At 42.3% G+C, this 23,906-nt stretch overlaps 3 protein-coding genes across 5 annotated transcripts; 2 read left to right on the forward strand and 1 right to left on the reverse strand.

Moving 5' to 3' along the window:
- The first annotated feature begins 110 nt into the window (after positions 1 to 110).
- Positions 111 to 7,499, forward strand: si:dkey-21c1.1 (protein FAM104A-like). The gene is made up of 3 exons (XM_034194716.1): positions 111 to 620; positions 5,922 to 6,042; positions 6,267 to 7,499. Exons 1-3 carry the CDS (start codon positions 604 to 606, stop codon positions 6,522 to 6,524), a joined length of 396 nt encoding a protein of 131 aa, XP_034050607.1. The 5' UTR covers positions 111 to 603; the 3' UTR covers positions 6,525 to 7,499.
- Positions 6,736 to 17,459, reverse strand: tepsin (TEPSIN adaptor related protein complex 4 accessory protein). Of its 2 annotated transcripts, none has more exons than XM_034194715.1 (13): positions 17,379 to 17,459; positions 13,680 to 13,752; positions 13,253 to 13,344; positions 13,075 to 13,168; positions 12,932 to 12,999; positions 12,750 to 12,831; positions 12,415 to 12,486; positions 12,144 to 12,332; positions 11,874 to 12,060; positions 11,357 to 11,470; positions 11,179 to 11,257; positions 10,955 to 11,089; positions 6,736 to 10,882 (listed from the first exon to the last, which is right to left on the reverse strand). In XM_034194715.1, exons 1-13 carry the CDS (start codon positions 17,415 to 17,417, stop codon positions 10,475 to 10,477), a joined length of 1,632 nt encoding a protein of 543 aa, XP_034050606.1. In that variant the 5' UTR covers positions 17,418 to 17,459; the 3' UTR covers positions 6,736 to 10,474. The 2 variants fall into 2 exon arrangements, with proteins under 2 accessions (XP_034050606.1, XP_034050605.1); XM_034194714.1 differs by having other exon boundaries at positions 12,144 to 12,335.
- Positions 17,460 to 17,598: 139 nt separating this feature from the next.
- ndufaf8 (NADH:ubiquinone oxidoreductase complex assembly factor 8) lies at positions 17,599 to 22,654 on the forward strand. 2 transcript variants are annotated; one of them, XR_004566652.1, is made up of 4 exons: positions 17,599 to 17,836; positions 18,923 to 19,033; positions 19,112 to 19,191; positions 22,367 to 22,654. XR_004566652.1 is itself a non-coding variant. In XM_034194717.1 (3 exons), the coding sequence occupies exons 1-3, from the start codon at positions 17,756 to 17,758 to the stop codon at positions 19,130 to 19,132; spliced, it is 213 nt and encodes a 70-aa protein (XP_034050608.1). In that variant the 5' UTR covers positions 17,599 to 17,755; the 3' UTR covers positions 19,133 to 19,303. The 2 variants fall into 2 exon arrangements, 1 of the variants encoding a protein (XP_034050608.1); XM_034194717.1 differs by lacking the exon at positions 22,367 to 22,654 and having other exon boundaries at positions 19,112 to 19,303.
- Positions 22,655 to 23,906: the final 1,252 nt, after the last annotated feature.

Below are 23,906 nucleotides of genomic sequence, written 5' to 3' on the forward strand. Positions count from 1 at the left end.
TTCTGAACATGAGCAGGAATGTGCATCCTTGTCAAATGATGCATTTCACATTTAAAGGTTATAGCCATCCCACGTGCTGGTTTTCTAGTATGATCTGGCAACACCGACGTCACACATATAGAGGGTGGAGCCGTTTGCAATACAGAGAACATGAAGTAGCTAACGCCGCATATACTAAGCAACGCAGAAGTAATAGCTTTACTAATTGTGACGACGTGAATTTTTCAGATTGGTTTTTCGTATCGAACAGTTAGCATGTTCGCTAACCGTCAGCCAAGAGATAGCTCGAATTAGCTCAACGAGAAGTTAGCAGCTAACTAGCAGTTTAGCCTAGCCTGTCTTAGCTTAGCTGACTTCCTTCGCTGGAGTTGATCTGACGGGAAGCCGGTTTTTTGTCTTTTTGACGCTCGGAGCCTCATCTTTCGCCGCTGACGGTATCGGAGGGTGTTTGTGGGATACGTGCTTCATCATGCTGAGGTTACTGTAACCCGGCCACAGCTTTAAATTTAGGAATCCTAAACCCGGACCAGGACGAGTGCCAGCCCTTCTGTTTGCCAAAAAAAACAAACAAACAAACAAAAAAAAACCGTTGAGAATCCAGAAATGCTGACTGACAGCAGGTAACGTGAAAAACCCGTTTTTGCACCATCAAGACGTGTTCACATCCAGTAGTATGTTTAAATATTGTCGTTTTATTTGTCCATTTTTGACTGAAAAATGACATCTGGGCTAAAACGTTACAGCTGATAACGATTAATCGATTAACCAATGATCAGCTTGCCATTTATTCAGAAAAAATACACCTGGGCTCCTCTCAGACACACACGCAAACACACACATGTATGTATGTGTGTGTGTGTATATATATATATATATATATATATATATATATATATATATATATATATAATCCTTTGTACACAAAGAATTATCCTATTTATTTTTAAAAACTGTTGCTATTTATACAGTACGGTACAGATGGTTGCCCAGTTCCGGATCACCATTTTTAAAGTCCTGCTATACGAAGCTGTAATGCAACTGAATGTCCTTTAATTGTGTATTGTTGTATTGGGTATTTGGATGTTATCTCACTGAAAAGGGCAGGATGGTGTAGCCCTTCTACTTAAAATGTGAAGCCACATTATGTGTGGAGCAAATATTTTCAAGAAATGGATCACTTTGCCCGGTTCTGGATCACGGCACTCTGTGTCACTTTGGGGTTGTTCCTGGCATCTGGCTGGAGCCCTTCTAATGCAGAATGATACACACTGTGCCCGAGAATGTGTTTTGAACACAAAATTATATAAATTATACTTATTAAATGAGAATTTACTTAGTTTCAAAAGGCGCTGTTACACGTTTTTACGAGCAAAAAATGAAGTGTGGAGGTGAGATTTCTCCAGAATTAAAAAAGTAAAAGCCCCCACATTCATGCCAATTCGTGATTTTGAGATGACCCCCAAAGTACACACGGCTCATAACTACAGACACAAGGCTGCTGCTTCAGTGATCCACAACCGGCAAATTTTCGCCTCGGAGATAAATGTGTGCAGCAATTAAACAGCAAGACATAACACACTGAGATTTTCTACCCAAGTAAGTAAGTATTTTCCCACTCTAGAACTAAAAACACCAAATGGCTAACTCACCTTTGCTACGTCTTAGAGATTGTTACTTTAAAACTTGCAGGAATGAGTGAGTGAGAAAAAGCGCGCACACCACAGACACCGGGATGTTTTGATTCCTCTGCTGATCACAAGGACGGCTGGATCCAGTCGAGCTTGTGGTTGTTTGTAGACAAAACATCGATCTTTCCATTGGTACCAAGTATTAGCTTATTCACGCTGATTACGAGAAACGGTGGCGCACATACTACAGCAGTGATCCGGAACTGGCAATGATCCGGAACTGGGCAAGTGACTGTACATAAACCGCTATTTGTATGGCACTCATTGGTTTTTATAGTACCTAACATCACAGTTCATGCACAACCCTGACCTTAACCCAAACACTATATTTGAGCTTGAAATTTAGCAGTATCCTCCTGTACAAGTCCCTTTTTGCCTTAATCATGATGGATTCTTGTTTGATGTCGGGGCATACAGTACCCGATCAATAGCCACTTTGTTTATTGGCACTGGGTACAGGTACACTATCCCAAAACATGAATTCTGATTGGCTGATTATCATCACGTGATGACCGTCTGATTTAACACTAAGCAACTAGAAATACTTCCTTCAGTGTATATGAACATTTGACCCTCAGCTGTAGAATTCATGTTTTGTGATAGGCAGTGGCTATTTTTCTAGCTGCTGTCACGTGACCACACCCACAGTGGTCGTGCTGCTGTAAAACTAGATTGTCTGTCGTCTGTGTGCTTGCTCAGGGTGGTTGTTAAGGATGAACTTTGCAGCACCTTGAGGCACCATTGTTGTGATTTGGCGCTATATAAATAAAATAAATGTAAACTGAGTTGTTATGGCGTAAACCTAGCTGCTACATGTTTGGGAGGGTGTCAGAATCCCACCCTTGAAGTTGTGACAACTGGGCAACGGATCCTGTAGGGGACTGCTGGTTGGGATGAAATGTTTGGGGAGCAATGGGCTTGAGATCAGAGGATCCTCGGTTCAAACCCCAGTCAGACAGATGATTACTATGGACCCTTGGGCAAGGTTCAAGTTGCTCCATTGTGTAGTGTGCTCCTTGCATGGCAGCACCCTAACATCAGTGTGCCAGTGTGAATGGGTGAATGCAAAGCAACTTTGCATTCACCCATTCACACTCACAACAAGGGGAGGTGATGGGCTAGTGGTTAAGTTGTTGGGCTTGAGTCCAGAAGATCATGGGTTCAAATCCCCGCCTGACTGGAAAATCACTCAGGGCCCTTGGGCAAGGCCTTTAATCCCCTGTTGCTCCCGGTGTGTAGTGAGCGCCTTGTATGGCAGCACCCTGACATCGGGGGGGAATGTGAGGCATAATTGTATAGCGCTTTGAGCGTCTGATGCAGATGGAAAAGCGCTATATAAATGCAGTCCATTTACCAGTCCATTCCTTGAGCTTCTGATGTAAATGGAAAGGTGCTCTATAAATTTAGTTCATTTAAAAAATATGCTGGGGACCTTGTGTGCCCCCTGTCTGCTAGTGTAACCATGAAGCCCCAACAGGAACCCTGAACACAAGATGGCTAATGGTACTCTGGTGAAACAAAAAGGGAAAGGCTATATGTCCAACCGTTGGGCAGATAAATATAATGTCTTACCTTATTCGCCCAACCGTGATCATGTATTTGACATGTTTTGTGCATCTAAACTATGTTTTTACACCACTTTTTAAGGCTCTATTGTGGCGTATGTTTGACACATTTAACGACGCCGTCTTTAATTACTGCGAAAACACCGCAATGGATCAAAACAGACAAACTTCTTAAGTACGAAGTCTGTGATTAAAAAAAGTGGTCCTTTTTATTTTTTTTCAAAAAATAAATGGATTTGATTCATATGTTTTTACGTCAGACAAGCTTGAACCCTCGTGCGCATGCGTGAGTTTTGTCATGCCTGTCGGTGACGTCATTCGCCTGTGGGCAGGCTTTGAGTGAGGTGTGGACTCCCTCTCCCGTCGGAATCTCTTTGTCTGAGAAGCTGCAGGGAGACGGCGCGCGTTGCTTTATCAAATTTTTTCAGGACCGGTGAGGGATATCCGTGTGGACACTATTCGAGAAATTCAGCTGGTTTTCGGTGTCAAGTTTAACGGCTGATGAGAGATTGTGGAGTTTCTTTCGCTTTAAGTACAGCCCACAAAGCGGATCGGCGCGGCGCGGTCGGAGGTGGCGTCCGTCTGGCTGTTTCGAGCTGAAAACATCCTAATTTAAAGCTCTGTTCACCCAGGACGTCGTCAGAGAACAGAGAAGTTTCAGAAGAAGCCGGCATCAGGAGTTTACCCGGACATTCCACTGTTAAAGGAGATTTTGTAACGAAAGAACGTGCGGACGAATTTGCCGAGTCGGATCCGTGACGACGTGGCAAATACGTCTACGCCGCGACATGAAAAACACCTCCGTGTTGAAAACTATTTGTAAAATTCAGGTGGCTTTTGATGGCTTTCAACAAGTGAGTAACTGAGAAATTGTTTAACAGCTTGGGCATGTTCCAACTTGTCCGTTAAAGTTTCCAACGGAGGTGTTTTTCCTGTGGCAACCCCCCGCGGTCGGGTCCGGCCCGACATGCGAATCTGCCCGCACGTTCTTTCATTACAAAATCTCCTTTAACAGTGGAATGTCTGGATAAACTCCTGATCCCGAATTCTTCTGAAAGTTCTCTGTTATCTCACGACGTCTGGGTCCACAGAGCCTGAAATTAGGAGGTTTTCAGCTTGAAACAGCGAGACGACGCCGCCTCGGAGCGCAGATCGCCGTCAGGCACCGTGGGCCGTCCTTACGGCGACAGTAAAACTCCAAAATCTCTCATCAGCCGTTAAAATTTTTACCGAACACCAGCTGAATTTATCGAATGGTGTCCACTCAGTTGTGCCTTACAGGTTTTGAAAAAATTTTTATCAAACAAAGCAGCAGTCTCTGAGCCATTCCTAAACAATGAAAAAAATCGACGAGAGGGTGGGCCACTCCTCACTCAAAGACTGCCCACAGGCGAATGACGTAACCGACAGGCGTGATAAAACTCCTGCATGCCCACGAGGGTTCAAGCATGTCTGATGTAATCACACGTGATTCAAATCCATATAGTTTTTGAAAAAAATAATAAGGTCCGTTACTTTTCTCACAGACCTCGTATTTTGAACGGAAGCCTGTTAACGACGACTAAACAGTTTTTGAACAAAATGCTGCTTGTTGGCTGTAAGATGGTGTTAGTTTGGGTGTGATGAACCAAACAGAACCGCTTTAGATCACAGACCCTCCACGGGCTGCGAACCCTCCCACAGCCAGCAAAAAAATATCCGCTTTTTTTCCCTCCCGTGTTGAAACCGGAAGTGAGCTTACAAGCGCGCTCATTGGTCGGTTGTGGTTGGGCATATATGCTTGCGTATTTACTTTATTGAACCAATGGTTGCGCGTATAGCTACTCTCAAACAAAAAGTCCTCAATGTCTGATCAGGTGGAGGTGATGGCTTGTATCCCTCCAGATGATGGTTTCAGCAGGTCCTCTGATCCCGATTGTCTGGGATTTCTCAGCCATCAGACCAGGCTAAGGATCTGTCAAGGACTGTGTGTTTTGTCAGTGTGCAAGGACATTCCCATGTTAAACAAACCCATGCACAGGCATCTCTTGAGCGACCCTAGATGTACCGTCTGGGAATCAATCAAGAGACTATCTTCCTCACCAATGAGGGATTGCCATGTGTTTGGGAGACGCCTCCTGTACCTGCAGTCGGTGCCTTTTTAAAAGGCATCATGGATCTGGTGCATCAACGTTCACCAAATTTAAATGTGTTTTTCATGATGATTGTGCTTTTTAAATGGGAGACTTGGAAGACAGTGACATTTATGGTACTATTTTTGAGTTATTGCATCAAAGTGGAGGCGATGGGGCTCATTTATCCATCTGTTACTCAGTCTTACAGGGTGAATACGTAGCCTTTTCCCCAGCCTGAGATTAATTGACAGATTAATAGTTTATTGCAGCCTTATGAAATGAAACACTGTAACCACAGCGTGGCACTGACGTTAAAGCTCAGCTCACTCCACTGAAGATATATGTTAATGTACGATTCGTCATAATGGGAGCCCACACGTCTGCTCACTGAAGTGCTTTTCTATTTTTGGTTCTTCTTCGCATTCGCTGCTCCCCCAAACCCCCTCTCCCAGTCATCATCCTCTCTGCCACAGTATCTCCTTCATTTGCATGCTCGCCGCACTGTCATAAACACCTCACATTTCCTCATTTGCTTCCATTTGGTTTATGCGCAGGAAGCGGCATCGTAGCTGTGACAGTGAGGACGACCAACAGCTGAGTCCTCAGGCCAAAAAGTCGTCAGGGGGTCCCTGTCTGCTGGTATCAGATTTGGGACGAGATGCCTGGGACTCTGAGGTGAGGCGGTGTTAATTTATGCAGGTGTCCTCGGTCTGTATTGAATCTCACACATTTTTATCCGATTTGTCTGAATACACTTGATGAAGAACGTGAAGGTTGCTGCCTCATCACCTCGTACACATAAACACATGATACAAAACGGCAGCTTAAGGAGTTGTTTTGTGCACAGGCGCTGATCGTTAACTGTTTCGCACGTGTTTGTCTCTGCCTCTCATCTGCAGTCTTCCAGCAGCGACAGCAGCAACGGGATCAGCAGTCCAGAAAGAGCAATACTAGCCAGCACCAGCCTATGCACACACAGCCAGAACCACCGCATCTCCCACTTTTCTATCAGCACAAAGCCCGAAGATGCTGCCAGCATCTCACTGCATGGTTTCCACGGCAACGGCAGCAACGAGTCCTATGACTACATCAACAGGGTCCTGCGGGAGGCGCACTTCAGCAGTCTGCAGAGCAGAGGGCGCCGTGGATCGACATGACGCTGACCTCTGTCCCCCTGTCCTGACCTTCTGATGCTACGTGCTCCTGCCGTGCGACGTCGAGGGGTAGGGTCAGCGAGGGAAGGGGATAATCTGTGAGGTTTACAGATTTTGGGCACAAAGGGTCATCTACCCCCCTCCACAACTCGCCATGTACCGTGTATCCAAACCATAAGCACATCCACCTTTCCACCCGGCCCGGTCACTGTGGTTTCTCTGTGCAGTACTGATGTGTTAGTGTCTGTTTGTACGCACCCCGTGCACTTTATAAAGAGGTATCATTCTCTTTTACATGCGTGCGTTGATGTGTGGACATCTTCATTGGTGCTAATCACAAGAAAAGCATGATGATGATCCAAAGTGCTTGCAAACCGAAATAAAGTGACGCACTTTATCCAGCATCCACTCGTCGTTCTGTTTCCTCTGCAGGAAGTTGGCGGCGTTTCTTTGCAAAGAGGGTGTGGTCTCACTTTGTTTCACAAAGGAAGTGAAATACTTGACAAAGATTAAGTCAAACCGCATGCAGCAGCTCCAGTGAGCTTTCAGACTTTTTTTTTTTTTATTTCTGTGCTGAACGTGAGCTTTAGCGACGGAGGCGTTTGAACAAATAAGTCAGTTTTTTGAATGCTGTGAGGTGGGAAATGTTTCATGTGGTGTTGGCAGAACAAGAAGTCTGAGCCAAATGTTTCCATGTGTCACTTATGTGAAACAAGATGCTGTGCTTTGAAATCTACTTCATCTCTCTGCTCGTGTGCGTTTCCGGCTAAACTGATTCTTTTCGGTCTCCTGTTTTTTATGAATAAATCTGGTGTGGTTTCACGATCTAAATAAAGCCCTAACGTCTGGGTGTGGTGAGGTCAACAGGTTCAGGTGCCTCTACAAACAACCCGCTGACGTCAAGCCTTAATTACACAGCTGTGAAGGCGCGCCGACGTCAGCACAGTGTTTCCAACCGCATGGCACGGATCAGGAAAATCTAAGTGACTTTCTAAACGGGCTAAAGACCGGTTAACATGACCAACATGTCTGCAACACGTCAACAGCTCCAGGAAATATCCAAGCAAAACTATAGCCTGTAAAAGATTTCCCTTAGTAGATGAACTTGAAATGAACACATGAATTCTATTTATTTATCAACCGTATAGTGTGCAGGATCGCTGAAAATGTTGAGCTTCAAATTTTTATTGCCCCAATAACTGCATTATGTTGACCAAATGGTTTAGAAAATGTTAATTGAAAGAACAGGCCCAGAAATGTGATGTGACAAAATATAGTGCAGCTTTTGTAAACTGTCACTTGTACAGCTGGTTTTCTTTATGCAAGTCAGTAGCTTGACACATTTCCAAGTCACTGAATACGTACGAATTCCTTGAAAGCTACAGTGCAGAATTTAGAGGTTTTTATTAGTTAGGATGTAACATTACGATCTGTTCATAATTATGCACAGCAATAAAGTTTTCTTCAGCTTAAAATGAGCCCTTTAACATAAACAGTTGTGAAAGATGTAATGTAATCAGCAAACCCTCCACTAGATGGAACCAAATCCTGCACACTCACTTTAAGTCAGATTATTCTGGTCAACTTTTTTTTTTTTCTTGCATGGAGTTTTCCAACTGATTTTGGGTAATTTGGGGGCGCAGAATCTGAATCTGATGTTCGTTTTTGCCAATCGCATCACATTTCTGAGATGTGAAAACATTTCTTGTATCAAGCATTGAAGCAAAAGCTGCAGTCTCACACACCTCGTCACCTTAAGCAATATTATTGGCCTTGTTCACATTTCTAGAACCTGATTTAAAAACTATGCTTCTGTGCATGATGAGCGGCGTCGAACTCCTGAGTGAATGAGCAACTTTTGCATAATCCATCAATATGGTGCATAGATTGCAAAAACGCAATGTGATAGATGAAATCTGAGCTCAGATTTGGATTCAGCACCCCAAAATGACCCTGAATCAGTTCTCAAATGGCCATACAAGGAAAAAAAATGTGTAATGAATAAAAACATGACGCTAATATTGTCGAGTGGCCCAAAAACTGTGATAAACAAGGAAGACTAGTGAGGGAAACTTTCAAGCGCCCAGTGAAGATTCAACGATTCTGTGGATGTGATTAGAGACACTTGGACATCAGGCTACTTTTACAACTCCTGGCAGAAAACAGGACTTTGTTGAAAAAATGTGAAATTACAGATGCAGTTTGCCAGAAGACAGACTTGAGCCTAGATTGATTTATTTTTTTATAAACATCCTTTGTGAAACTGTTGCTGGAGAAGCAACAGAGGTTTCCTTATTTTTCAGTCACAGCCAGCAGTTTGTAACTCCTCCACAGTTGTCATGTCTTGAAAGCTTCCCTCAGTAGTCTCCTTTGTTTGCCATGACTTATGTTTTTAAACGAACATACAGTAACTTTAATCTGTGTCTCAGAGAACAGATCAGACCCTTCCGTGCCATGAGACAATGTAACCACTTTTTTGTGAGCCTGCTGTAAACAAACTTCCTGTACTGTAGCTGATTTTAAATTGTCTATTTTCAGTGACTTGGAAATGTTCTTGTATCCAATCCCAACTTGTCCCAAAAATGGCTGTAAATTGATGATTCATACATTATATTGTATTCATTTAAAGGATTTGTGCACTTTTACTCATTTTAGTTACACTTTGGTCATTTTCAAAATTTTCCTAAATTTGTTAAGGGTAAACTACTTGTCAGTTTAAGACAAAATGCAATTACTGTAAGGTTACCATTTTAAATAATTGAAGTGATATTGTATCTGTTCCACTGGGCTGTTATGCTGAATGAATCTAAAAAAAAAGACTTAAGTGACACTGAAGGAAATCTGTTTTTATTCGCACCCATAAACAACTGTCAAGTTGAAGATAATTTGCCAGATTTTTTTTAACCATGGATCGGTTAAACATGGTTATACACACAGAACATCCCTATTATTAATATCCTCCATGACTTAAATATTAACAGATTTAAATGGCGCGGACACACACATGCACTCTGCAGCTGTCTTATAAATATGCTGCAACAGCACAAAAGTATTTATCATTTACACTGCCATAATGGATTGGCTCCATAAATATTGGAAGACTATAAATTATAGATTTGAGTTGCTGTAGTGCAAAGTACAAACAGGGATTTATCCCCCCCCAAGGGTTCAGAACGTGCTGCAGGGGCCTTAAAAAATCCTGAGGTAAGTAACTGCTGACAATAAAAAGGTAACAACCGGCCTCATTAAATATTCATCAATTACACACTTATGCTAACAAAGGCAGCTTTCTTAAAGTGGAACAATAGAGGTTTTGATGCCACCTAGTGTTGAGGTTTCAAACTGCAATCCCTTACCCAGCATGCACTTGTGTGCCGAAGACAAAACTGAACCAGACAGTGAATATAGACATCAGGATTAGCAGGCGAGCCAGTGTTGCTCTCACAGAGGCTCAGTAGACGGTTAGTGGACAAAACGGCACTAATCCTAACATCCATTAATGAATGATACAATAAAATAGGATGGAGGAGTAGCAAAAGTCCATGCTGTTAGCTCCACGAGTCTCACTAGCTCCGCACAGGAGCACGCACAAACAAGCAGCATAAGTAAACATCCATTTTCTCCTGTAATTCAACCCGCAACCTTTTAGATAACTAAATTACAGGGTAGTGGATGGGTTGCAATCTGAATCCTTACCCCTAGATGGCACTGATACATCTGTAGTGCCATTTAACAGTTTTTGATACCAACTGTGCTGACTCATACTCCTTTGGAGTCATGTATCCCATGAAACACACACACACAAATATAAGGGAAAATCTAATTAGTGGAGAAAGCGTCTCAATCCTCCTTGTAGACCTGATCCTGGTTCATAACATGAGGTGGACCAGATTCCTGACAAGAACCCTTTGATGACACTTGTGTAACTACAGTCAGTTCGAGTAGCTTTATGGTCAAAAGTTGAGAAATGAAAAAGCTGACGCTGTTTGGCCATCAGATTTAAGCACCTGGTTCTCTTTTGTACATCTCAAGCTTTCGTCTGTCTCTGTGCTGGACAGTTTTCTTTCACTCGGAGGCCTCGCTTTGGTCACCAGCTCCATGCCGGTGAACAGTGACAGAGAGGGAGGCGGACAGTCCTTATCACTGAGAAGATCTGGATCTTCAGCAGCCCCTCTGACAGGCTCCGGCTGAGCTGGAATGTCCGACTCCCCGGAGGTCACACTTGAACTAGAAGGTGAAGTCACTGTGAAGTTATGTGTCGGATGTAAATGGTTAGAGTACAACGATGTGGACAGCTGATCTGGATCCTGTTTGCCAGCATGTCCAGTTCCACCCATCAGGGCCTCAAACTGCCGCAAAATCTGTTCGGACGAGAAAATAAATGTCAAAGTGCACTTAATGTTCTGTCTTTTGAGCCTTGCGGCCTCCTGTACCTTGGTGGCTTTGTTGGTCACGGATCCTGGAGGGCCGTCGCTCAGCTGCTGAAGCCGTGCTTGTGTAGCTCCAAACATCTGCTCCAGAGACAGGAGGTCAGAAGTCATGAGGCAAGAGACGGCACACAGAGCCCGCTGCAGGAAATGAGAAACGACACGCCTGTAGATCAAAGTCACACAGCATCATAAAGGAATGTGTTTCTTCAATAATGCTTCATTGTTACCATCTTCACTGTATTCGAAGGATCCTGAAGTTTGCCTGAGAGCAAATCCAGCACAACTTCACAGTTCAGAATGCAGCACCTGAGAGGAAAAATAGTCAACACTGTAAATTTAATTCATTTTTTAAAAAGGTATCCCAGTAAAATCTTGTACTCTCAAGCTGACTGGATGGGCACCGACTCTTTGATGAAGTGTTGGATCTCTTCTCTGGAAAGAAAAACTCTGAAGCCGTCCATCAATCTGCTGATGAGCGCCATCTCCTGGCCACAGTCCCCCAAATGCAAGGCTTCCACCCTGAAAACAAAACCACACAAACCAAATGAAGATTGTGATTTAAAGCTACAGTGTGCACAATTTAGTGCATCTAGTGACGAGACTGCAGGCTGCACAATTTCATATTTTCACTTCTTTGGTGACAGGGATTCACACTCCTCTGCCTTCTCTCACGATATGCATTATGTTAGCCTGCATTAGCGTCATGTATACAAACGGTAGCAACCACTGTTTTAGCGTTTTTATTCAGTCTTCCGGTTGCGCTGCAAATTCCAAAAGCCAGAGTAAATACGTCGCTTTTGAGCTACAGTATCAACATGGCGGCCTCCGTGAGGGGGTGCACTCCTGTGTAGATCTGATACACACTGTAGCTTTAAGATGGAGAGAAGAAAAAAAGTTTGAAAATGTGTACTTAGTCACACACCGGTCTGATAAGTCTCCGCTGCTCTCTCTACTGGCTCCTGATTGACTCCCCGTGCTGACTGACTTGCTGTCCACAGACACCCTGCCGTCAGCGCCGATGTCCTGAGACGAATTGTGAGATGAGCTGTTGCCACTGTCTGTCTCTTCCCAGCCGCCTCCCACCTGACCTGGACGCCACCGGGTCACCGCTGTGTGAAACGCGTGCTGCATTAGATGTGGCGACACTGTGGCCGCTATGAGATTTTCAAACTGACAACTAACAGCGTCTGACCTTGTGGTCTGCCAGCGGGCATGTTGTAGGCGCACGCTGGCACTGCCACCTCTATGGGCGCAGAGGGCGCCACCACAGCCCGGTAATGGTTGTCATGGAGACGGATGCCCTGCTGCTCGGTCGGTGGCAGGACGGCGCTGGCTACAACCTCTGCGGCCTTCTGGATCTTATCCAGCAGTGAGGCGCTGCCTGCTGTGAGGAGCCAGTACAGAGAACTAACACGGACAATAAACCGGGTTAGATTTGTGTTTGCGTGGACGGCATCACTCACCTGTCGCGTGTTTGCCAGGACTGCAGCCAAAACCCTGCATGCTGGACCTGTGGACAGCTACTGACCCCATACCTGGAAGAAGAAGAAAAATAAGTAAGAATGAATTGCATATCATGACAGCAAATCTTTTGTGACAAAATAATAGAGTTTGTGACAGAGCGTGTGAGGGGCTGGATGATTGAAACCAAATGTAACCTGCATTTGGCCACTAGATGTCACTGATGTTTCAAACATTCTAAAAGAATTGTTTAACTTGCTTCGATCTCACCCGCGTTCCATTTTTGCCATCATTAAAGTCACTCCCCTGCCCCCCGCCCCCCAAAAAAATTACATACCCATTGTCATGGCGGCTGGAATGAAGGCGGAGCCACCTCCATTGCTGGAAATTGTATCTGTGAAAAGCAGCCTGGCAACTTCCTACCAAAAAAAAAAAAGCAGTGGACACTGACTGCACATTTTCCAATTTTCCAAGAGGCCACATGACAACATTGTCACGATAACAAGACCCGTGTCTCACCTGTGCAGTCACTCTGACTTTCTGGTACAACGCCGTGCCGTGAACTGGATCAGGCGGGCCGCTGTAAACTGACAGTGGCAAATGACGTGAACATTGATCTGCCGTTTAATTTACAATAAAACTACACCTGACCGACGTCTGACCTGACGCTTGCTGGATGAAGGTCGAGTTTCTCCTGAGTTCTGTGAGGAAATGGTTTGAGCCGTGGCCACAGAGGTGGACAAAAATCTTCAGCACCTAAAACCCCCATATGCAGGTACAACACTGAGTGCTCCAATTTCACATTACAGACAGAGAGCTGAGTAAAAACACAGAACTGACCTTAAATTTGACGTGACAGGATTCCACCTGCAACCTCTCCAGAAGGTACTCCAGCAAACACTGACCACAACCTGAAGACTCGTGGGAGATTTCTGCAGCGTGATGGTTAAGAACATATACACTGTATATTCCAAGCAAACTGAATTAATACCCCTCTTCTACAGAGCGCCGTTCCTTCCCGTTTCATCCTGAATAACAAATCAGGGCACATTCTGACGCATCACAGCAACGCCCTGATACATTTTTTTTTTTTTTGCACTTTTTCTGGATTGTGGGGTGTTCTGTGAAATAGGGGTGTAAACAACAGATAATGTGACAAAGAGAATTCTAACCGCTGCCACCTGCTGGAGTAACATAACTGAATCATTCTGGCCTAATATGTCATATCATTTGTGGTGGAGTTGACTCAATCACAACTGATGGATACTTCCGATCTCTTGGAAAAGGTATCCAGGGCAGGGAATTTCATCATCTGCTGTCGCTTTCATCAGAGTTGGCACCTTCAGTTTGGGAAAAGACAGGAAAAAAAAAAAAAAAAACAACAGACAACAGCAGAAAGACTGAGAAGTCAGATTTCAACAGAAGCTGGAAGGCTGGGAAGTTGGTTTTAAAAAAGAAATGGAATCCAAGTTTGAGAAACCCTGGGTTTATGTTGTTGGTGGTGCTTGTGTTCTTGCCGGGTTCTTGTCAGCAAAGTTTCTGACAAAGTAATAACCAGATTTTCAATTTTCAATTTATTTTAATTTATATAGCGCCAAATCACAAGAGAGTTGCCTCAAGGTGTTTCACACAAGTAAGGTCTAACCTTACTAACCCCCAGAGCAGCAGTGGTAAGGAAAAATTCCCTCTAAGGAAGAAACCTCAAGCAGACCAGGCTCAAAGGGGTGACCCTCTGCTTGGGCCATGCTACAGACACAAATTACAGAACAATTCACAAAACATATATACAGGAAATGCTGTTGGTGCACAGGACAGGAGGGTCTCCAGCACAAATACCACACCCATCTCTGGATGGAGCTCCACCTTAAACACAAAGAAAAAACAGAATCAGGCATCAGAAAGCCAAGAAATACAGTATAATTTGTCAGCATTAAACAACAAGAAAAACAGGAAATATTAAGGTGATCACTGGCCACTAGCCCTAAGCTTCACTAAAAGACCCAGAATTTATGTAAAGTTGATGCCGCAGCACGCTCCATTTCCTGATAAAATGAATTAAAAAGCATAGAACTATACTATGCCAGAATCCTAGCCATACGAAAGGGAAAATAAGTGCATCTCAAGTCTGGACTTGAAAGTCTCCACAGAATCTGACTGTTTTATTGATGCAGGGAGATCATTCCACAGAACAGGGGCACGATAAGAGAAAGCTCTGTGACCCGCAGACTTCTTATTCACCCTAGGGACACAAATTAGTCCTGCACCCTGAGAACGCAAATTAGGTCAGCTAGGTAGGGAGGTGCCAGTCCATGAACAATTTTATAGACTAGTAGCAGAACCTTAAAATCTGATCTCACTGGGACAGGAAGCCAGAGAAGGGATGCCAAAATGGGTGGAATGTGGTCAAACTTTCTGCTTCGTGTCAAAAGTCTGGCTACAACATTTTGAACCAATTGGAGAACCCTAATGCTGGACTGCAGTAAACCAGAAAATAAGTAAGTTTCTAGACATCCAACTTCTCACTGATGCAAGGCAATCTTCTAAGGATTTTATGTGGACGAGATTACCAGCAGTTATCGACATGTATAACTGAGTATCATCAGCATAGCAGTGAAAGGTAATTCCAAAGTGCCGCAATATGTGCCCAAGGGGTGCTATATAAAGGGAGAAAAGCAGGGGGCCTAAGACGGATCCCTGTGGAACCCCAAATTTCATGTCACTAAGGTTAGAGGTAGTGTTACTGTACTAAACAGTGAGAACGACTGGTCAAGTATGATGTCAACCTTGCAAGAGCACTCCCAGTAATCCCAAAAAGATTTTCCAACCTATCAAGTAGAATATTATATATAATAATATATATTTGATACTTATCCACTGTATCAAATGCAGCACTGAGACCTAACAGCACAAGAACCATATTTTAGTGACAGAATGCAGGAATACTGGACAAAGAAGAACAAGACTGCAACTGTAACATTTATGAATAAATGTGTGACCCTACACCCACTTTTTTTTTTGGTGTGATAATATTGGCAGATGGAGCTCAGCTCTCTGCTGCTCAGTACAATATAGCTACTGTATGTAAATTTTGAAGATGGCAGCAAATGCCATTTCCATCTAGTATTAATGTGTTTGTAACATTTTAAACATTATTTATGACTTCTGTATGAAATCTCTTACACTAATTAAATGTGACAAATCTTGAATTATTTATTGAATTTTATTACACTTTTAGGCTGTGGAGAAAATGGCCTATTAGTTCAGGCAATGAGGGCCCATTAGCCTGTACCACCCTTTGGAAATATGAATCACTGTCTGATTTATGATTTTTTTTTCTTTTTTTACATTTCAACTCTTATTTAACACGGTGATTTACACTCCTCACCTATGGTCATGAACTATGGGTAGCAACCAAAGGAATAAGGTCACAGATACAAGCAGCAGAAATGAGATTCCCCTCAGGTATCTGGGCTTACACTCCTGAACAGGGTGAGACACTCGATTATCCAGGAGGGACTCTGAGTAAAGCCGCTGCTTTTTCACATCAAAAGGAGCCAAATGAGGTGGTGCAGGCAAGGATTAAGATGCCCCCTGGTTGACTTCCTCTGGAGATTTTCCAGGCACGTCCAACTGGGAGGACACCCCTGGGGAAGACCCAGTACAATCTGGAGGGACCATATTTCTCAGCTGTCTTGGGAACGTATCGGGATCCCCCGGGAAGAGATACAGGACCTGGCCGAGGATAAGGAAGTGTGGAGTGAGCTGCCTGGTGTGCTGCCACTGTGAACTGGACCAGAATTAAAAGTTCACTGCTCACTGAACGGATGTACTTGGATTTTAATGTGACATTACCAAAATATCATTCAGGTGCACACGTATGACCTAAATATGGCTTCCGCTGTTGGGACGCATCAGCTGCTTCTGGCTTGCGAGACTTTCCAAGCAGTAGTACTGAGTTCGCGCTTCGAGGAGTGTGTTTACTGTTTGACAATCGGGAATCTCCCTATTTGATGACATAGATGAAATCCCCCCCTCAACCTTGTTTTCAAACTGTATTCCTGTGACAATTAGAAGTTCGGAAATTCAGTGAAAATTTTAACTGGAGAATTCCGTTGGAAACATTCGCTTGTAAAGGTGAGCAAGATCGGTTTTCAAATAATATAGAACATTTACTTCATGTGATTATGTACTTTGCTGTGAAGTTTGGTGGTGAGCGAAGCATTTGCATGCATATTTTTACAATCCGCAGCACCGATGTCAAGCCAGCAAGATGGTGGACATGGCAAAATAGCCGGTTTTCACACTGGTGATAATAATTAGGTTTGACAGTGTACCATAATTTTGAAATGTAAACAATGAGACACCGGTCACAGCTTTTCCCTTAAGCACACAGATGAAAATTACCAAGATTTTCCAACATTCAAATTCTCATACCTTTCTTCATATGTGACAGAGAACAAATATAACACCATATATACACCATATAACACTATTTTGAAGGTCTCATTTCTGTCACAGTTCCTTTAACTTTATTGTTTTTTTTAATCACGTATCTATATCACTGGCATAAAATAGTCTTAAAACAGTGTCAATAACAGTTACATTATCGATTATCATATTTTTTTTATCCTCCAGCAAAATTTGTTATCATGACAAGCCTTCTTACGTACATGTTTTTTGTCTTCAAAATTTTCACATACATAAGTTAATGTTCCCCTTGCAAATAAAAACATTCTCACTTTCACATACATGCTGTATGTTTTCTGACAAACATACGTTTTGTACAGTAAAATTCAAAGTTTGTTCCATTTGTATGCGATAAGCAGTTAGCTAACAGGCTACTAGCCTACTGCCCCTGGAGGAGCAACAAAACAGAAACGGTGACATCACGTAGACTTTATCGTTATCTATTAAGCTGTGGGTGCTCTTTTTAAAAAGTCATAATAAGCGTAAAGAGCATTCTTACTTTCTGAAGAAACGCTAATCGCTCCATAAACGTTGCCATGATCTTGCAAACCTCATCGTCTTCCCGTCAGGAAATAAAGGCAGGGCTTGCAGTGACAGATACCCAACCACAGTGAACTGACTGCCAAAAACTAATTCTATTGGTTCTCTAGTTACGTCTACAGTTTGATTGACGTTGATATGAAGAAATCACGTTGCGGGAGGTGGTTCTCTTACGTCAGTCAGCAACATGGCTCTGCTCATAGAACGTCCCGTTTGTTTCTTGCGTAAAATCGTTAAAAATTTTGAAGCGTTTGTTCCAGAGTTACTGTAGTTTCTATTTTATTTTTTTCTTTGGAAGAAGCCAAAGGACGGCGTTGCTGTTTATTTATCGGCACCATGTCTGGGACAAACGTGTGGAATCGAACCCGGGAGAAAATGAGACTTTTCTCCGAATTGTTCGCACAATGTGCGCCTGAGGTGAGCTGCTCTTTGTTTCGAAGTGCACAGCATAAAGGTCAATAATTAGAGTAACGTAAATGATAAAACTGCCAGTCACAAAGAACAAGTTTAATCCAAACAATGTGTAACAGCGCCCCCGTGTGTCTCCTGCGCCAAGACATTAGTCCTTAAGCAAGAATATTTAACGAATCTTTACTTAGATTTCTCGTTTTTGTTTTTTTTTGGGGTTTTTTTTGTATGGACTTGCACATGAACGAACATTCCTGAATGTGACCCCCATTTCTGGAAGGGTGCTGCACACTTCCACTATCAGAACGATTCCAAGCCCAGTCTTAACGCCTTAAGCAACCTTAAGTTATTTTAAATGGTTTAAGGTTATAGTTAATTTTTTGGTGAAACACAAAACAAAGCTTGGAAATTTCAACAGTAATTCTGCTTCTGAACCACAGCTTTGCTCACTTCCAGGAGTCTTGCACAGTCCCAGAATTCCAGTATGGTCCAGGTCCAGTTCTGGAACATTTCCCATTTGCAGGCTACATGGAACATAAACATGATCATACATCACATGTGTTCAATCAGGAAAATGGAATTAACACTGGAGAAGAGGAACTTTACATGGATGGAGATTGTAGTCTCTGTACTTCTTAACACTATAAACTGGATTTAACGGACCTGCTAAAAGGGAAGAATTGAGCGCTGTTAACTCATCATCACCTGAAGGTCCAAACACCACTGTAGTAAAGACAAAAAGGATGCAAAAATAGTCTTACAGTTCAAATTGTAGAATTGGACAGACTAACCCTGGCGTAATTCTAAAGTGTAACTTAAACAAAATCAGCTTCAAGGTAAATAAGTATACACTTAATTACTAATAACAGGTTTGGATTGTACGACTCTAATGATCTGTCTGGACCACTCTGAAATTTTGGGCGCATCTACAAAAAATGTAAAAAAAAAAAAAAAAAAAATACAACAGTGGTACTAAAGAAAATCTTTTCCATGACTTAAATATTTTTTTTTAATATAAATAAAGGTGACTACATCTTTTTAATAAAATCTTCTACAATTGAAGAACAACTTTCTGCTCTGTAATGTCAAATTCAGTCAGCAGCATATGGAAAGTGTGTGGCGGCGACCACAACCAGCCGACATGACTTGAAGAAGGATCTGTGTGCCAAAGAATTTGAAGCACTGAAAACCTGCTTTACAAATGCTGTGAGTAATCAACTTGTGGTCCGCTTTGAGCCATTTGGTCATTAGGTAAACACAGTCATTTTTGTTCCCCCCTTACAGGCCAAGAAAGCAGCACGATGAACGAGAATCATCCTGGTCATTATGGAGGGAAAAAACACTTCTCCATCACTATTAGAGGCAATGAATTTAGAGTTTAAATGAGTCAACACCCCCGAGTCACACTAACTGTCAGAATGCTCGTAGCACGGGCCGAGGCGGAGGATTAGCAGCAATCTTCCATTCCAGCTTATTAATTAATCAAAAACCCAGACAGAGCTTTAATTCATTTGAAAGCTTGACTCTTAGTCTTGTCCATCCAAATTGGAAGTCCCAAAAACCAGTTTTATTTGTTATTATCTATCGTCCACCTGGTCGTTACTGTGAGTTTCTCTGTGAATTTTCAGACCTTTTGTCTGACTTAGTGCTTAGCTCAGATAAGATAATTATAGTGGGCGATTTTAACAACCACACAGATGATGAGAATGACAGCCTCAACACTGCATTTAATCTATTATTAGACTCTATTGGCTTTGCTCAAAATGTAAATGAGTCCACCCACCACTTTAATCATATCTTAGATCTTGTTCTGACTTATGGTATGGAAATAGAAGACTTAACAGTATTCCCTGAAAACTCCCTTCTGTCTGATCATTTCTTAATAACACATTTACTCTGATGGACTACCCAGCAGTGGGGAATAAGTTTCATTACACTAGAAGTCCTTCAGAAAGCGCTGTAACTAGGTTTAAGGATATGATTCCTTCTTTATGTTCTCTAATGCCATATACCAACACAGTGCAGAGTAGCTACCTAAACTCTGTAAGTGAGATAGAGTATCTCGTCAATACTTTTACATCCTCATTGAAGACAACTTTGGATGCTGTAGCTCCTCTGAAAAAGAGAGCTTTAAATCAGAAGTGCCTGACTCCGTGGTATAACTCACAAACTCGTAGCTTAAAGCAGATAACCCGTAAGTTGGAGAGGAAATGGCGTCTCACTAATTTAGAAGATCTTCACTTAGCCTGGAAAAAGAGTCTGTTGCTCTATAAAAAAGCCCTCCGTAAAGCTAGGACATCTTTCTACTCATCACTAATTGAAGAAAATAAGAACAAGCCCAGGTTTCTTTTCAGCACTGTAGCCAGGCTGACAGAGTCAGAGCTCTATTGAGCTGAGTATTCCATTAACTTTAACTAGTAATGACTTCATGACTTTCTTTGCTAACAAAATTTTAACTATTAGAGAAAAAATTACTCATAACCATCCCAAAGACGTATCGTTATCTTTGGCTGCTTTCAGTGATGCCGGTATTTGGTTAGACTCTTTCTCTCCGATTGTCCTGTCTGAGTTATTTTCATTAGTTACTTCATCCAAACCATCAACATGTTTATTAGACCCCATTCCTACCAGGCTGCTCAAGGAAGCCCTGCCATTATTTAATGCTTCGATCTTAAATATGATCAATCTATCTTTGTTAGTTGGCTATGTACCACAGGCTTTTAAGGTGGCAGTAATTAAACCATTACTTAAAAAGCCATCACTTGACCCAGCTATCTTAGCTAATTATAGGCCAATCTCCAACCTTCCTTTTCTCTCAAAAATTCTTGAAAGGGTAGTTGTAAAACAGCTAACTGATCATCTGCAGAGGAATGGTCTATTTGAAGAGTTTCAGTCAGGTTTTAGAATTCATCATAGTACAGAAACAGCATTAGTGAAGGTTGCAAATGATCTTCTTATGGCCTTGGACAGTGGACTCATCTCTGTGCTTGTTCTGTTAGACCTCAGTGCTGCTTTTGATACTGTTGACCATAAAATTTTATTACAGAGATTAGAGCATGCCATAGGTATTAAAGGCACTGCGCTGCGGTGGTTTGAATCATATTTGTCAAATAGATTACAACTTGTTCATGTAAATGGGGAATCTTCTTCACAGACTAAGGTTAATTATGGAGTTCCACAAGGTTCTGTGCTAGGACCAATTTTATTCACTTTATACATGCTTCCCTTAGGCAGTATTATTAGACGGTATTGCTTAAATTTTCATTGTTACGCAGATGATACCCAGCTTTATCTATCCATGAAGCCAGAGGACACACACCAATTAGCTAAACTGCAGGATTGTCTTACAGACAAAGACATGGATGACCTCTAATTTCCTGCTTTTAAATTCAGATAAAACTGAAGTTATTGTACTTGGCCCCACAAATCTTAGAAACATGGTGTCTAACCAGATCCTTACTCTGGATGGCATTACCCTGACCTCTAGTAATACTGTGAGAAATCTTGGAGTCATTTTTGATCAGGATATGTCATTCAAAGCGCATATTAAACAAATATGTAGGACTGCTTTTTTGCATTTACGCAATATCTCTAAAATTAGAAAGGTCTTGTCTCAGAGTGATGCTGAAAAACTAATTCATGCATTTATTTCCTCTAGGCTGGACTATTGTAATTCATTATTATCAGGTTGTCCTAAAAGTTCCCTAAAAAGCCTTCAGTTAATTCAAAATGCTGCAGCTAGAGTGCTGACGGGGACTAGAAGGAGAGAGCATATCTCACCCATATTGGCCTCTCTTCATTGGCTTCCTGTTAATTCTAGAATAGAATTTAAAATTCTTCTTCTTACTTATAAGGTTTTGAATAATCAGGTCCCATCTTATCTTAGGGACCTCGTAGTACCATATCACCCCAATAGAGCGCTTCGCTCTCAGACTGCAGGCTTACTTGTAGTTCCTAGGGTTTGTAAGAGTAGAATGGGAGGCAGAGCCTTCAGCTTTCAGGCTCCTCTCCTGTGGAACCAGCTCCCAATTCAGATCAGGGAGACAGACACCCTCTCTACTTTTAAGATTAGGCTTAAAACTTTCCTTTTTGCTAAAGCTTATAGTTAGGGCTGGATCAGGTGACCCTGAACCATCCCTTAGTTATGCTGCTATAGACGTAGACTGCTGGGGGGTTCCCATGATGCACTGTTTCTTTCTCTTTTTGCTCTGTATGCACCACTCTGCATTTAATCATTAGTGATCGATCTCTGCTCCCCTCCACAGCATATCTTTTTCCTGGTTCTCTCCCTCAGCCCCAACCAGTCCCAGCAGAAGACTGCCCCTCCCTGAGCCTGGTTCTGCTGGAGATTTCTTCCTGTTAAAAGGGAGTTTTTCCTTCCCACTGTAGCCAAGTGCTTGCTCACAGGGGGTCGTTTTGACCGTTGGGGTTTTACATAATTATTGATTGGCCTTGCCTTACAATATAAAGCGCCTTGGGGCAACTGTTTGTTGTGATTTGGCGCTATATATAAAAAAAAAAAAATTGATTGATTGATTGAATGAAGAATATTTGGACTTGGATCCAATTCTGTTTTCTTTACTTTCTCAGTTTCCTTTTCAGGTCACTGCATTCAAGTAAGATCTATTGCTGTTCTTGTTTTGTTGTAAAGAACACAATGGATAAAATATTATTGTAATGTAGAATTGTGAATAAAGACTTTGTAGCATTTTCCTGTTATAGTACAGTAAATCCAGAAAGTATTCACAGCACTTCAGTTTTACCACATTTTGTATTCCAAAATGGACAAATCTTTTTTTTTTTTTCTTCAAAAAATCAACACACAACACCCCATAATGACCATGTGTAAAAAGTTTGAGATTTTTGCGAATTTATTAAAAAAAAAAAAACTAAGAAACCACTCATACAAAAGTATTCACAGCCTTTGCAATGAAGCTCAAAAGTAAGCTTGGGTGCATCCTGTTTCCACTGATCATCCTTGATGTTTTTACAGCTTAATTGGAGTCCACCTGGGGTAAATTCAGTTGATTGGACATAATTTGGAAAAGCACACACCTGTCTACAAGGTTCCATAGCTGACAGTGCATGTCAGAGCACAAACCAAGCATGAAGTCAAAGGAATTGTCTCTGGACCTCAGACAGGATTGTCTCAAGGCACAAATCTGGGGAAGGTACAGAAACATTTCTGCTGCTTTGAAGGTCCCAATGAGCACAGTGGCCTCAGTCATCCATAAATGGAAGACTGACAGATCCACCAGGACTCTTCCTAAAGCTGGCTGCCTGTCCAAACAGCGATCGGGGGAGAAGGGTTTTAGAAAGGTGACCAAAAACCCAATGGACACTCTGTTGGAGCTCCAGCATTCCTCTGTGGAGAGAGAACCTTCTAGAAGGCCAACCATCTCTGCAGCAATCCAGCAAGCAGACCTGTATGCTAGAGTGGCCAGATGGAAGCCACTCCTTAGTAAAAGGCACATCACAGCTCACATGGAGTTTGCCAAAAGGCACCTGAAGGACTTTCAAACTATGAGAAACAAAATGGATGTTTTTCAGTTGCAGGAACTGGGAGACTAGTCAGGATTGAGGGAAAGATGAATTCAACAATGTACAGAGACATCCCGGATAAAAACCTGCTCCAGAGCGCTCTTGACCTCAGATTGGGGCGACAGTTCATATTTCAGCAGGACAATGACCCTAAGCACACAGCCAATATACAACCCCTGGCAAAAATTATGGAATCACCGGCCTCGGAAGATGTTCATTCAGTTGTTTAATTTTGTAGAAAAAAAGCAGATCACAGACGTGACAAAACTAAAGTCATTTCAAATGGCAACTTTCTGGCTTTAAGAAACACTATAAGAAATCAGGAAAAATAATGGTGGCAGTCAGTAACAGTTACTTTTTTAGACCAAGCAGAGGGAAAAAAATATGGAATCAATTCTGAGGAAAAAATTATGGAATCATGAAAAAAGAACGGTCCAACACATCACTAGTATTTTGTTGCACCACCTCTGGCTTTTATAACAGCTTGCAGTCTCTGAGGCATGGACTCAATGAGTGACAAACAGTACTCTTCATCAAT

Source organism: Thalassophryne amazonica, chromosome 18, assembly GCF_902500255.1.
Source record: "Thalassophryne amazonica chromosome 18, fThaAma1.1, whole genome shotgun sequence".
Lineage (NCBI taxonomy): Eukaryota > Metazoa > Chordata > Actinopteri > Batrachoidiformes > Batrachoididae > Thalassophryne > Thalassophryne amazonica.

Bases quoted from the DNA above. Each gene is read 5' to 3' on its own strand.
- si:dkey-21c1.1 (XM_034194716.1), top strand. The intron at 6,043-6,266 runs GTGAGGCGGTGT...TCTCATCTGCAG, and splicing joins GAGATGCCTGGGACTCTGAG to TCTTCCAGCAGCGACAGCAG.
- tepsin (XM_034194714.1), bottom strand. From the start codon at position 17,417: ATGGCAACGTTTATGGAGCGATTAGCGTTTCTTCAGAAA. The intron at 12,832-12,931 runs GTGAGACACGGG...TTTTTTTGGTAG, and splicing joins AAGTCAGAGTGACTGCACAG to GAAGTTGCCAGGCTGCTTTT. The intron at 12,336-12,414 runs GTGAGTGATGCC...GGCTCCTCACAG, and splicing joins TCCTGGCAAACACGCGACAG to CAGGCAGCGCCTCACTGCTG.
- ndufaf8 (XM_034194717.1), top strand. From the start codon at position 17,756: ATGTCTGGGACAAACGTGTGGAATCGAACCCGGGAGAAAATGAGACTT. The intron at 17,837-18,922 runs GTGAGCTGCTCT...TGTCAAATTCAG, and splicing joins TCGCACAATGTGCGCCTGAG to TCAGCAGCATATGGAAAGTG. The intron at 19,034-19,111 runs GTGAGTAATCAA...CCCCCCTTACAG, and splicing joins AAACCTGCTTTACAAATGCT to GCCAAGAAAGCAGCACGATG.